This window comes from Strix uralensis, chromosome 4 (assembly GCF_047716275.1).
Source record: "Strix uralensis isolate ZFMK-TIS-50842 chromosome 4, bStrUra1, whole genome shotgun sequence".
In the NCBI taxonomy this organism is placed as follows: Eukaryota; Metazoa; Chordata; class Aves; order Strigiformes; family Strigidae; genus Strix; species Strix uralensis.
In genome coordinates this window covers 78,086,561-78,098,963 of record NC_133975.1, presented here as the reverse complement: position 1 = coordinate 78,098,963, position 12,403 = coordinate 78,086,561, and the positions used below count along the sequence as shown (strand labels likewise).

Below are 12,403 nucleotides of genomic sequence, written 5' to 3'. Positions count from 1 at the left end.
TTCCCAGAAATGGAAGGGTGAAGCTTGGAAGTATTAAAAGTTCAAGGCAGGCAGTTACCCAGCGAATGCCCCTCCCCTCTCACAGAAAAAAATAATTAAATTACTCAGGACATTGATGAAGAGAGGATGCTATTTTTTAGTAGGGTACGATCTGTGCAAAGCAACTGCAACAAGCCCCCTTTCACACAAAGGGGTGAGTACGAGGATATCGCTGCAAGCACTTCAGTATCTCCCCACACCGTCCCCGGCATTTATAACAAAATACAGAACCTGCAAGTTGCCGGAGCCCTTTGTGCTCACTGTAGACAGTGTTATCAGAACCGTTATTCATTACAGACAGTAGTTATCAAAGAATTTTTTCCAGGTAATCTTAACTGTCAAGCTCACATTATTATAATGCTGTGTCAGCTGTTAGCTAGTTACTTTTGCTCCAATTTGGCAGCATTACCATATTATTTTGTCTGCTGATTGCTTAAAACCACAAGACATCCGGGGATGCTGCGTCAGGACAGCTTTGTGGGCTTATGGGTGGGGAAGAGAAGGCTACTGAGTTTTTTCCCCCGCCAAACCGGATCTGAGGAAAGTAGCAAATGCTTCTTCTTTCAGCCTGCCTCTGAAACCCCTTTTACTCAATCCTTCAGTAAGAGCATATCCCAAATTCCCATATGGGCTCTTTGTAACCTGGAAGAGCAAAGGGTCTTTTCATACGTACGTACAATTAGCTCGTAGGGTAGGAAAGACAGCTCCCAAGGTGGTTCTTTTCCAGCCTGGCTCCGAAGGGAGCCACAGCCTTTCCCTACCGATCTTTCTCTCTGTTGCGAGAGCCACACCCCAATTTACAACCCGGCAGCATGGAAGGAGACAACGGGGAATTAATGAAACTAGTCAAGGGATTGTTTATTACAAAGCTGGTAGGCATCTAAGGAGGACGCTGAACCCTACAAGGAAACACTAGTACTCATTTACAAACAGAACTCAGGATTTTTATTCATTGATTGACTTCCTGCCAGTTTTGATATTTGCTACCACCAGAGAAGAGCGTAAAAACACAGTACAACATTGTTAATCAGTTAGGAAGGCTGGAAGGGAAAGCAAATCCCAGTACAATTGCAAGTAACTTGGTGGAGTTTATAATTAAGTTTTTTTTGAACGGATCAGCAATGAAGCAATAAATATGCTGCTGCACTGAACCAACAACAGGACTTTCACTAAGTTTGTGGTTTATTGCATTACAGTTTAAAACTAAACGTTATCCATCATCATACATTTGTTCACCAACCAGGTAAATGACACTTTTTCATATGTTATATGCTAAATGGCTAAAATTATGCAGTAGCTGACTAGACTAGGACTAGTAGAGGTAGATATTGAATGGGCAGTGCCAGGCAGAAATATTTTGTAAAAGTACTTTTTGCCTTTTCTTATGAACAGTTAGCAGATGTAACATTTTCAGTTAAAACAACAAACATCTTAGGAAAGCTATTCTAAGATGCTTTGGATTTTCTAGTAATATTTCTCTTGCAATATTCTTACAAACCCTCTGATACGGTCCGTTGTAAACTGGACAATCTTTGTCCTCAGAGTTTTCTGCCACGATTTACTTGAAGACCAACATACAAAGCTAGAATCTTTGTGAACATACTATTTGCTTGTACCACTCTAGAAGTAATACACATTTACAGCTTCCTTGGCAGGGGAAGACTGCATTTATAGTATTTACAACTCCAGTAATCTTTCTAGTAATAAAAAAAGGTATTTTATACTTAATCTAAAATGGAATTTTTATTATGCCACCTCCTTATAACTCACTTCAGTCTGCTTTTGCCGAGCTGCTCTATCAATTGCTCCTTGCCACTCTCACTGCTGGCTGTATGCTCCTGGGAGGAAGTCTCTGCCCAAAACAGGCATTAAAACTGGTATTTGTAAACTGCAGCTTTAATTTCCAGGAAATACAATTGTGACATGACCATGAGTTTTTTAACCTTTGCTCCTTACCACATCCAAGAACAGCTCACAGCTGGAACGCTCCTGGAAGCAAGAGTCTTTCCCCAAGCTCAGCAACCATCTTCCTCCACCCGGAACTTCCAACTTTCATTAATGAGCTTGTAGACTGCTCAATTCCTTACCAATATGACTAATTATACTGCATTTGCATCGTTTTCCTCCACAGAATCCCAAAGCATACTCTTACTTCCACATAGTTTGAGCTATTTTACATTACCACTTAGGTACAAACTGCATTTTTAGAGCAAACTTTCTTAGGGGGAAAAGACAGGGGAAAGATTTCAAAGCTAGCTAGCTACCTAGTACAGAACACTTACAAAAACATTTAAAGCAATCACAAAAAGGGAAAAATAAAGTCATTTTAATTCAGGTGTATTGAGCTGGATTATCGTATCAAGTGGTTTTGTTAGCATTAGTGGCACACATTCAAAGTACAACTGTGGCGTAAGGGATGCTAGCACTGCAGAAACGATGGCACCATTGCTCAAACCCTCAAAGGCATCATGTTTCACAAAGATCTTTTTTTTTTTTTATTTGAACTTGCTCACGTGATACTGAAATTGTATTTGCACCTCTGGTTTCTCAGGCCTGATCTCACCCTACTCTCATCGGTGGTTTCTTCCTATGAAGACACTGACATTTCAACCTGGCTGAAGAGTTAAGGTGCTACATCAACTTCCAGGGTCTACTATACAGCTGGAGCACCTCCAGACCTGGAAAAACAAACGAAAGCAAACACTAAAGGAAGATTTAATAGGCTAATTATACATACCTCATCTAGCCCTAGAGAGCTCCCTGGGAAACTTGGAATTTTCTCCCTATGCTAGGAGAAAAACTGAGCGCAAACTTCCTTCTGTATTCTGGCTGACACACCACACATCAGGACGCAATTCCTCCCCTACCTCTACTGAAAAAAAACATAACTGTAGAACAGAAGCTTTTAAGGCATTTAAGATGCAAAGAAATAACATGAGTTACTGAACAGATAATTTTGAGACTATTTTACCTGTTTGTTCACAGATACCACAGGTCTGAATGCTCTGGTCTCCAACTGGAAAAAGTGAGTACCTCACCTATTATTTTGGGGCAACCAACCACTTATTGTTACTTACAATTTAAGTCCACTTCTGACTCTGGCATTGCTTCATGCAATCTGCATTTGCACCACCTACAGTCTCTATCTAGGGAAAATTTGTTGTGTTTGAATTTTTTTTTTTGTGTGTGTGCGTGTTTCCCGAAAGAAATCCATGGCATATGTCATCACCAGTGGTTCCACTGGTGGTGAAAACATCCTTCTCCAGTGAAAATCATGAAGAATCGAACCAAATCATGTCATTAGTCAGCCAATGTCACTCTGACGACAAATGCAATCCCTGCTCACCTGCTTTGGCAGCCAAGCACCAATGGTTACAATTTTGGATCTCAGCATGCAAAGGGAAGTTTTCACTGTAGCATGGCGCTGTGTGCTACTACTTCGCAAGATCCATCGCATTGGATTGTAACTTCATTTCCAGCTCTTAAAAACCTCTTCCTCAGAAGTTAGCACTGCATCTAAGAGGAGAGATGTGAAGATGAAGGAATAACAATTCCTTTACCAATTAAAGAACCTTCTTCGGGTAAACTCTTGACTTAGTTTCATTTGCTGGGACTGCAGTCTTCTGGAAGGGAATGCAGAACCTCTTTAATCCAAAAGCATCATCTCTGAAGCACTATGGATGCCTTTCAGCAAGGTTATGAAGAAGTGGCTTTGGGGAAATCACAACAGATGTGTAGATGGAGGCTTCTGGAAGGCCCACAGAAATATCCTTTCCCACTTGCATAATGAAAGATAACAAGTAACTTCTTGCTTTTAGTTCATCTATTTCAACACAAAACCAGGCAGTGAAAAAGTAAAGGAAATAATCCCATTTATAGGCAGCACCCAAAAAACAGAATTTGGAAAAAAAATAATTGCTTGAAGCAATTCACAATCTGTTAAAGAGTGAGCACTCATCTGCCTCCAGCTAAGCATCAGAAGCCAAGAAAACGGCAGCAATACTCAGAGGCAAGGCCAAAAGCTCATAGCTTGCGTAGGCAAGGATTGAACCATCTTCAGTAGTTGCAGAAGACATGCAGTCCAAGTATCTCAGGCTGCAGAAAAGACTGAGATCTAGACATAAATACCAGAGTCAATTAAAGGCTCTATAGGTATTCTAGTCCCTAAAAGCCCAGCAGATTAAATATACAGATATAGCAATACAACTTACATTTCTGACATGAACTACACTGCAAACATACACAAGGATAGTCTAACCATGAAAAGAAAGGGGTGCTGAAGATACAAGGAACAAAAATCTGTTCTTCCGACAGTTAGAAAACTACAAACCCCAATAAGTCTTCCTGGATTTCTTAACTGTACGTGTCAATCACTGAATTCCATGACGTGGAAGAGGAAGGCTGTGTATCCACACAACAGATACTCTGTAACTGAACTCCTGCAGCAAAGAAGGCACTCACTTTATAAGCTGTAGTTTATTTTCTGCTCAGTTTTGTATGACGAGCCTATAAAAAAAAAACATTTGAGCACTTATCTATATTATTAACACAGTAGACATGTAGACTGAAGCTTGACTTGGAAAATAAATTTCAGCGTTAACACTGATGGAACTTAAAAGCCAAGTAGTAAAGCATTCTGTGTTCTAGGACTTCCCAGACATTCAGTATTTACATATAATGCATTTGCACTTTATACTCAAGAACCACCAATCAGCAGTGACATTATTAGCGTAACCAGACAGCACAGTAAGCCAACCCTGAGCTGCACTCTAGTGAACCCATTCATTTTCAAAGTACAACAGAGATTGGTTTAAATATTCACACAATTGTTTTTCAAAACATTTTATTGCATTATATTTGGTACCTTATGTTTGACAAAGGAAATTACATCTGTAACTGCAGGAATAAGAAGCTGGTCTGTTATTGAAAAAAAATCTTGGGCCCCTTAAAAGTTACAAAGTCTTGGGCTTGCCTGAAACAACTGAGCAAGAAATATATTCTTAGAAATGTAGGGCTTCAAGTATTACAAACCTGTGACACTGTGGAAAAGTTCCAGAGGTATCTAAACTGCAGCACTTTTTTTTTTTTTGTTTTCTGCATAACGTGAACAAGGCCTGCTGAGGTTTTAAACTATTAGTCTCTTGATCAGTCAAAATGGTAGTCAGGAGTTCTCCTCTTTGCAACTTCAAGCCATAGTATGTTCTCATTTTGTTTTCACTCTATGTGAAAAATGCATGCTATCTTTCTAATTAGTTGGTGCCACATCACAGTGCATAATTTTATTTGGTTCTTGCATTACAGTTTTAAAAAGTTTGGCCAACCTATGCTGATAGGTTCATCTCAAGAACAGCAATGTTGATTCTCCCCACCCCACCCCCCCACGTTCAATTCAAAGAGAGAGAGAGTTTTAACTGGTTCCTTCAGTTAAAAACTGTGGTGCAAGAACACCAAACTGATCGTGTACAGTGAATTTCAGAGACACAACAAGCTTATTGAACACACTATGTTTCTTAATTCTGCTTGATATCCGTATGTCCCAGCATCCACAACACAACACGTATGTTGCAGGTTTCTCTGTATATTCTGATTCACATTGCATACTTCCTACGGACAGAATCATCCCCGTATCAAAATCAGTCAGATGCTAAAGCCCCATCAACTCTTTGTGCTCAGTGAAAGAATCCAGTGCTAAAACAGCATTTTTGCTGTCTGAGATAACAGTAATCTCACAAGACAAATTTAAAGTAATATTTCTGCCACACACCTGCTCTGAGGGCTATACGCCTCCAGATTTCATATAAATTAGTTTAAAAACATGGGTAGGTAGGTAAGGAGAAGGGGTTTTTTTCTTCAATTTTAGCAGCTTTTAATTTTTAAGAAACCGAACAACCTCTATCCAGTAATATGTTAGATATTTTATATATATACTTTGTCAGCAGGATAAAAAAAAAAGTAAAACTATTTGAAGGCAACATTTTTTTTTCTCCTTCTGTTCTCTGTGTAAGTTAGAACAATTCAGCAGGTGCGTGACAAAAATATTATACACCAGATATGGTCCAATGTCATTTTTTTCCAATAAAGTTGTTCATATTTCATTGGCCAGTTCTTCAGGTTCTGCAGAACTATCTCCATTAACTGTGATCTTCATATCCTCTTCATATCCAGGGGGCATGAAAGCCAAAGCATAAGGGAAAAGCTTATGACAATTTGCTCTGTAAGTTTCAGATGCTTCTTTACAGTCTCCAAGGCTACCGTCACATAAAGCTTCTAATACCTCCATACAAGTCTAATTAAAGAGAAAAATAAAGAAGGTGTTACGGTTTCTTAAACATTCATCTGAACACTCACAAACCAGAAATACAATACTACAAAGAAAACAGACTCCAAGTTATTGTTTTCAGGTTTCTATCAACATCAAACGACACTTTTTTTAACTAGACACAGCATGAAATACCAGTGTAGTCTGATTCGAATAATGCAGTTTAAAAAGGGATTTAAAAACCAGCTAGAAATCTTGACTGAAAATAGTAATTTGTCACCTGTTCCTTACTTTCCTAAAAAAAATGTGATTGGCACCCCAAAACCAGGCTTACTTGCAACTAAATGTGTTTTTTGAGTTTGTGGCGTTCATCCGTCCCCCCTCGCTCCAGTCTTGGGATACACTGAACATTTCAGCAGTACATAACATGCATTTGAATTTCAGTGTTCGCAAATAAAAACAATGAATCCAGAATATATACTATAATTTCCTAATAATGACTTTTGTGAACATGCTTGCAGATAGAATTGAAAGAATTGTGGAATATAATTAAAATGTAAAAATAGCATCAGCTGAATAACCATAATTAGATGTGGAAACATTTCTGGTAGGGAAAAAACACATTTTACATTTAAAGATATATGACTTACTGAAGTATGTCTGTAACTAGTGAATCAAAACAAATTGCTCAGGTATTATCACATCCTTCAGATATATCTGCAGTTTCATATCCATTTTTGTTCATGATTTAGAAGAGAAAAAGGAGATTTTCTGTTTTTTTTGTTTTTTTTTTTTTTTTTTTTTTTTCAACTTGCATTCCAAACATAAGAAACCAACCTACCGAGCTTCACTAAAGTCTGGCAGCATTTAACATCCATCCATGTCGTGGATGCTAGCGTTAGCACAGTTAGCTAGTCTTTTTCCACTCCTCTGACATTTACTATAGCTTCTATTCATTCTGTGTATTGAGATTAACTGCTCTGTCCTCCTGCTATGGGCTAATGAAGTTCTCTTCCACCCCTTTTCCTCACATTTGCTCTTTGCAACACTGGCAACCACAGAAGGTCAAATATATCTAGATTTATGCCTGCAGTGTGCTCCGAGACAGCTGGTCTTTACTAAAATGAAACGTAATAAATTTGACCTCTTTGCACACGAGAATGCCTTTCAACGAATGCTTAGACTATTTCAGAGTTTCATTTTTTTAGGGCACTTTCAATTTCCCACCTAAAAGTTCAGTAGAACTCCAACTCCTACTTCATATTGGCATGAAGAATGCTTAAACTGGACTTTTTCAGTTTTATCACAATGCTGCGTATATCATCTTAATACACTGATGAGTCTGTAAATGCTTCTTGTAGTCCTACCGAGGTAACGTCTCTAAAACAACCAAGCATTTTTGGTTACATTTTAATCTTTCTCCAGTGCCATTTCCAGATCTCACTCTCAGGGAAAAAGCACAGCTATAAGGCAAAAAGAATGCGGTTGAAGGCAATTTAATTTTTGTTTTCTAAATCTATTGATAATATCTTTTAAGCTCTTTGAGACCGTTCAAACAGTAACACACAAAAAAAAAACCCCAAACAAGAAAATAGTTTATAAAAACTGCTATGTACTTAGGATATAAAAGACATGGGCTTGTATGCCATAACCAGATCAGCTAGAGAAAGGATCTGAATCTTTAGCATCCTAAGTAAGTTTTTTCTTGTCTCTTTTTTTCCCTGTTTTGTCAAAAAATTCTATTGTGAACTTAAAATTCTTCACAATTGAAGTTCTGTTGAAGCCAGTATATTTCCAAAGGGATATTTTTTGGAAAATGCTGATTTCTGCCCACAAACGAATAATTTTATTACAAAGTTCAACAAATTTATTTGCAATAGATCTAAAGAATTCTTGAGTCCCCAAAGAGCACAATACAGAAATAAAGTCCCAGGGAAACTGAGAGAAACAAAATGTCCCAAAGTTTGCACAGCCTGCCAAAGAATCTCTCTAATACGTAATTAAATGTGCTGGACACTCTCACAGTGATGCCAAAGGAAATGGCTTGACTGGGATACAGAAATAGTTTAGAAAAGACTGAAAAAAAGAAAGGACATTTTATTCCTTCTCTGCTCTGTCATGTAAATTCTGCCAGTGTGTGGTTATAGGAAGGAAAAAAAAACATTTATTAATTCTTTACAAGAACCGTACAAAGATACCAAAAAAAATTACCTTCTCTCGAATACTTTGAATTGCAAGTCAGAACCGACAGACTTCCCAGATGAAGGTGGGGGAGCAAGGAAAGGGAAATTGTGGCAGCGGCACAGGGAGATTATTCCATGACCACCAGAATGGAGCAGAGTTTCAAAATTTGAAAAGCTTTTTACTTAACTACATACTAAGGTCAAAATGTGCATATGGACCTTTTATTAAAACTAAGATAATCCACGCAGTTTGCAGGGGGATGAATATGGAAAGCCTTCACAGAGCCTGAGCCACTCCTAAGTCAATCTTTTTCTTGTGAACAGTCACCTGTGTAACAGCTAAAGCTCAGACAGACTACAATCTCTTCTTATTGGGGAGCTTTAGCATCTTTGCCATGTGAATTCTCCTGCGTTTAATAAGCTTTTCCATTACCTGCAACAATAATGTTGTTTCTGCTGCTTAGCTAGCTATTTTCATATTATAATAAAACTAAATCAATTTAAATGTGCGAAAAGGACATTAAACAGTTCAGTTCAGATGAACCTGACACCCCTTTCTCTCACATGAGAGCCCAACTTCCTTACCATAAGGCATAGCAATTGTTTCAGCTTCTTCTTACCTCCATAATTTGTATAGAGCTTCTACAGATACACCAGTAGTTGTTTACAATTTATAAATATCTGTTACCTGAAGATTTCTGTTAATGAGGGATTCATCCAGGGTCATTGCCAGCTCCACTGCCCTTTTCTGACTGGAAGGATCTAAGTAATACATCATTTTGGCAGCTACAGGAGAAAAAATAAACTTCATCACCCAGTGGATGACCAAAACCGTCTTACACACAAACACAAAATAGAGATAACATGACTAAGAGGGATACTGAACAGTAGGAGCGTTAAAGCGTGACGCAGAATCATCTAGGTTGGAAAAGACCTTGAAGATCACCTAGTCCAACCATTAACCTAACACTGACCATTCTCAACTACACCTGAGCAAGGAGAAGGGTAGCTTTAACTCAATGCTAGACAAAGCATTAAAACAAACAGGCACCGTCTATACTGCAGGGTAGGAGCATTTTGCAGTGTACCGTGGAATCCCAGGCAGTGAAGGTAACAAATCAGACCTGCTGCAACACACCACATTTCCTCCAGCACCACTGCTCACATCTCCTTCACACAGAAACCAGGACACAGAAGAGATGTGCACGCAGAGTTCTTGTTATAATATGGTGTGTCAGGACACCACTGGAACACGGTTCCAAGTCCCACCACACGGATGCAGCTGAAGGGACTTGATGCCATTAAAGATGCAGGAGTAAACTCACTGCTTTTTGTGGCCCAGACCAAGCCACAACAGTAATGCGGCTCCCCCGGGTGGTTTACATCCCCTTTCTCACGCGGTACCCACTGTAACATGTGGTCACTATTGACAGACAGCCTTTCCTAACAGGTAACCAGCACTGCTGAAGCTCCTCTTGTTCAGCACCCCAATAGCTCTGGGTTTTCCCTGGCTTGCTGAGCACTCAGTGCATTTCTCTTGGCAGCCAGCCTCTTCAAATACATCAAAAAACCTTTGCAGCTCAGAAATACTGCTTCACACGCCATAGCTCATAGGAACTATTTCACAGTTGCATTAAATACAGTTACAGTTTTATGATACATTCAGCATGCAGAAATGAAAACAGGGCAGAGAGGTCCAAGAATTCATATTTTTAGCAGCATATAGAAAAAATTAAAGAAAACCACAGGCAACCGGGTCATCACATCACAAAAACACAAACCAAGATAAGAAAAGCATTCCTGATGGAAAGAATGATTTTTACATCACTAGTGCTGATACTGAGATGCCATTGCTAGATAAGCACAGAAAATACAGAAGTAAGGCTGAAAAAGGACAAAGGCAAAATACCTGATAACCTATGTGGTAGTGAGTCATAGTTCTTTTTAAGGAAAGCTTCATTGAAGTTCTTTGGATTAGTTGCTCCAAAAAGCCGATTCATTTCTTGGTTTAACACTGTTCTAACTGCATCAGGCAGATCCTTACTTTCAGATACTATTAAATTGGGAAAAAAGTTAATTGAGGTAAGCATGGATAATCACAGTAAAATCTACCGTATGCATTTATTGTAAATATTTGTCATGTTTACATTATTAATATAATTGAAAAAATCTCAAAGGAAGATGTATGAAATTTGAAAATGTAAATAACTGGATCTGGTTGGAAAAAACATAACCGTGAAAATTTTCTGATGCTTAGAAAAAGCTAAAGCCTTTTTACTCCAATACACTCTGCCCCTTACCGATTAAAGTCTATTAGGCTCAAAGACTGAGGCCATACCAGTCAGTTCTTAAATGTATCTAGTCTGTAGCCATCCCCACGAAGGGAGACCTTGGGGGCAGGGGAACCTTCAACCTTCTAACAAGAAGGACAGACTTCTTTCTAAGCCTCCTCCTCGCACACCGACATAGGCTGTCAGCAGAAAAGCCGGATTCCTCACTCTGCAGTTCCATTTCTTCACTCACACTTTCAGGGGTTCACCATAGTACTCAGTCTTAAAAAGACTTACTAATATTTGTTGGAATAACTACTAAATGCAGCTGCAGTCATAATAAATGAACTTAATTTTCACATGAATCAGTTGTTTAAAAAGCTTTCTGTGTATTAAATATTTGGATTTAATTGTGCTAACAGTCTATAAACTAAAAAACAATGACTACGTGGGTTAGGCATCATCTGAAAGCACGTACAGATGAAGTCCTATCAAACAGATACCTACCGCTGCTGAAGAGATGAATCATACACTCATGAAGCCAAGGATGACTAGAATCAATTGCAAAGGCTCTCTTCACAGACTGAAGCATCAGAAGGAACTTCTCTGGAAAAGAAAGTGTTGGCAAATGTTCAAAACCCTGTGGTTGGAACTTACTGCATTTTGTTGCAGAAGCATTCAGTGTTTGAAATCAGAATGATCAGAAGAAATTAAAGCTGAGTATACTGCAACAGCCAGTTTTTTTTCTAATATGCATTTATTTAACCAGGGAATTAAACCTGTTAAATTAATAAATTTGAACATAATAAATTACTAAAGCATAATATTAAATCGATACAAGAATTTTAAAAAGTGTTTCAAAAGACCAGTTCTCATTCAACTGTACACCACTTCTTTGCACTATAGTTCTGCAAACTATAGGTACTAACAAATAACTAGGGCAAACGCAAGCTGAGAGAATTAACTACAGTCACATTGCTTATAGATTTAAGTACAGCAAAGAAAGTGGATAACCACCAAATGTTCAAACTTTGGTTTTTCACAGACTGTTCATGGCTGGGGTGTTGGTCCAATGAAAAGTTGTGTGGCTCGACAGGGACCGACTCCTCGTATCTCACCAATAATTTTTGCTTAAATTCTAATATACATCTTTATGAAACACAAATTGCTTTCTTTCATTAGTTTTCTCACCTACCTTTTCGAAAATAAATCTCAAAGGCAAAAAGATGTGTCTCTATTTTGTTCTTCACTAAATTCTTCAGGGGTGTTAAAAATTTAATGGCTTCTTCCAAAGGTGCTTCAACCTACAGATTCAAGGAAGTGACACACAACTAAGTCAAAGTTTAAACCTAATAATTCTACAACAACAGACTTGGCTATTTCTGAGTCACATCAGAGTGCTACTCTTATAAGGCAATGCATAAGATGCTTAGAAACCCTTCTGTTACAAATTTTGCATCTTTCACTCAGTATTAGTGTCTACATACAGTGTCTAAACACAGTCAAACCTAAAAAATTGCTTTGTGATGGTTACAAATCACATTTTCCAACTGAGATACAAATCTTTGCCTTCTATCATACATCAGCAGTAAGCACAGCTGAACCTGCACTGTAATGGGCAGTATGGCTCCCCATGTCCATCTACACACATG

At 38.4% G+C, this 12,403-nt stretch overlaps 1 protein-coding gene across 2 annotated transcripts in view; it reads right to left on the bottom strand.

Moving 5' to 3' along the window:
- Positions 1 to 4,865: 4,865 nt before the first annotated feature.
- The window catches only part of NAA15 (N-alpha-acetyltransferase 15, NatA auxiliary subunit), a 41,150-nt gene continuing 33,612 nt past the window's right edge, over positions 4,866 to 12,403 (bottom strand). For both annotated transcript variants that reach the window (XM_074867338.1, XM_074867339.1), the window contains 5 exons: positions 11,947 to 12,055; positions 11,259 to 11,357; positions 10,391 to 10,534; positions 9,170 to 9,267; positions 4,866 to 6,325 (listed from right to left, as the gene is read on the bottom strand). In XM_074867338.1, the coding sequence (XP_074723439.1) occupies positions 6,125 to 6,325; positions 9,170 to 9,267; positions 10,391 to 10,534; positions 11,259 to 11,357; positions 11,947 to 12,055 (651 nt within the window). In that variant the 3' untranslated portion in view covers positions 4,866 to 6,124. The remainder of the gene's footprint in view (positions 6,326 to 9,169; positions 9,268 to 10,390; positions 10,535 to 11,258; positions 11,358 to 11,946; positions 12,056 to 12,403) is intronic.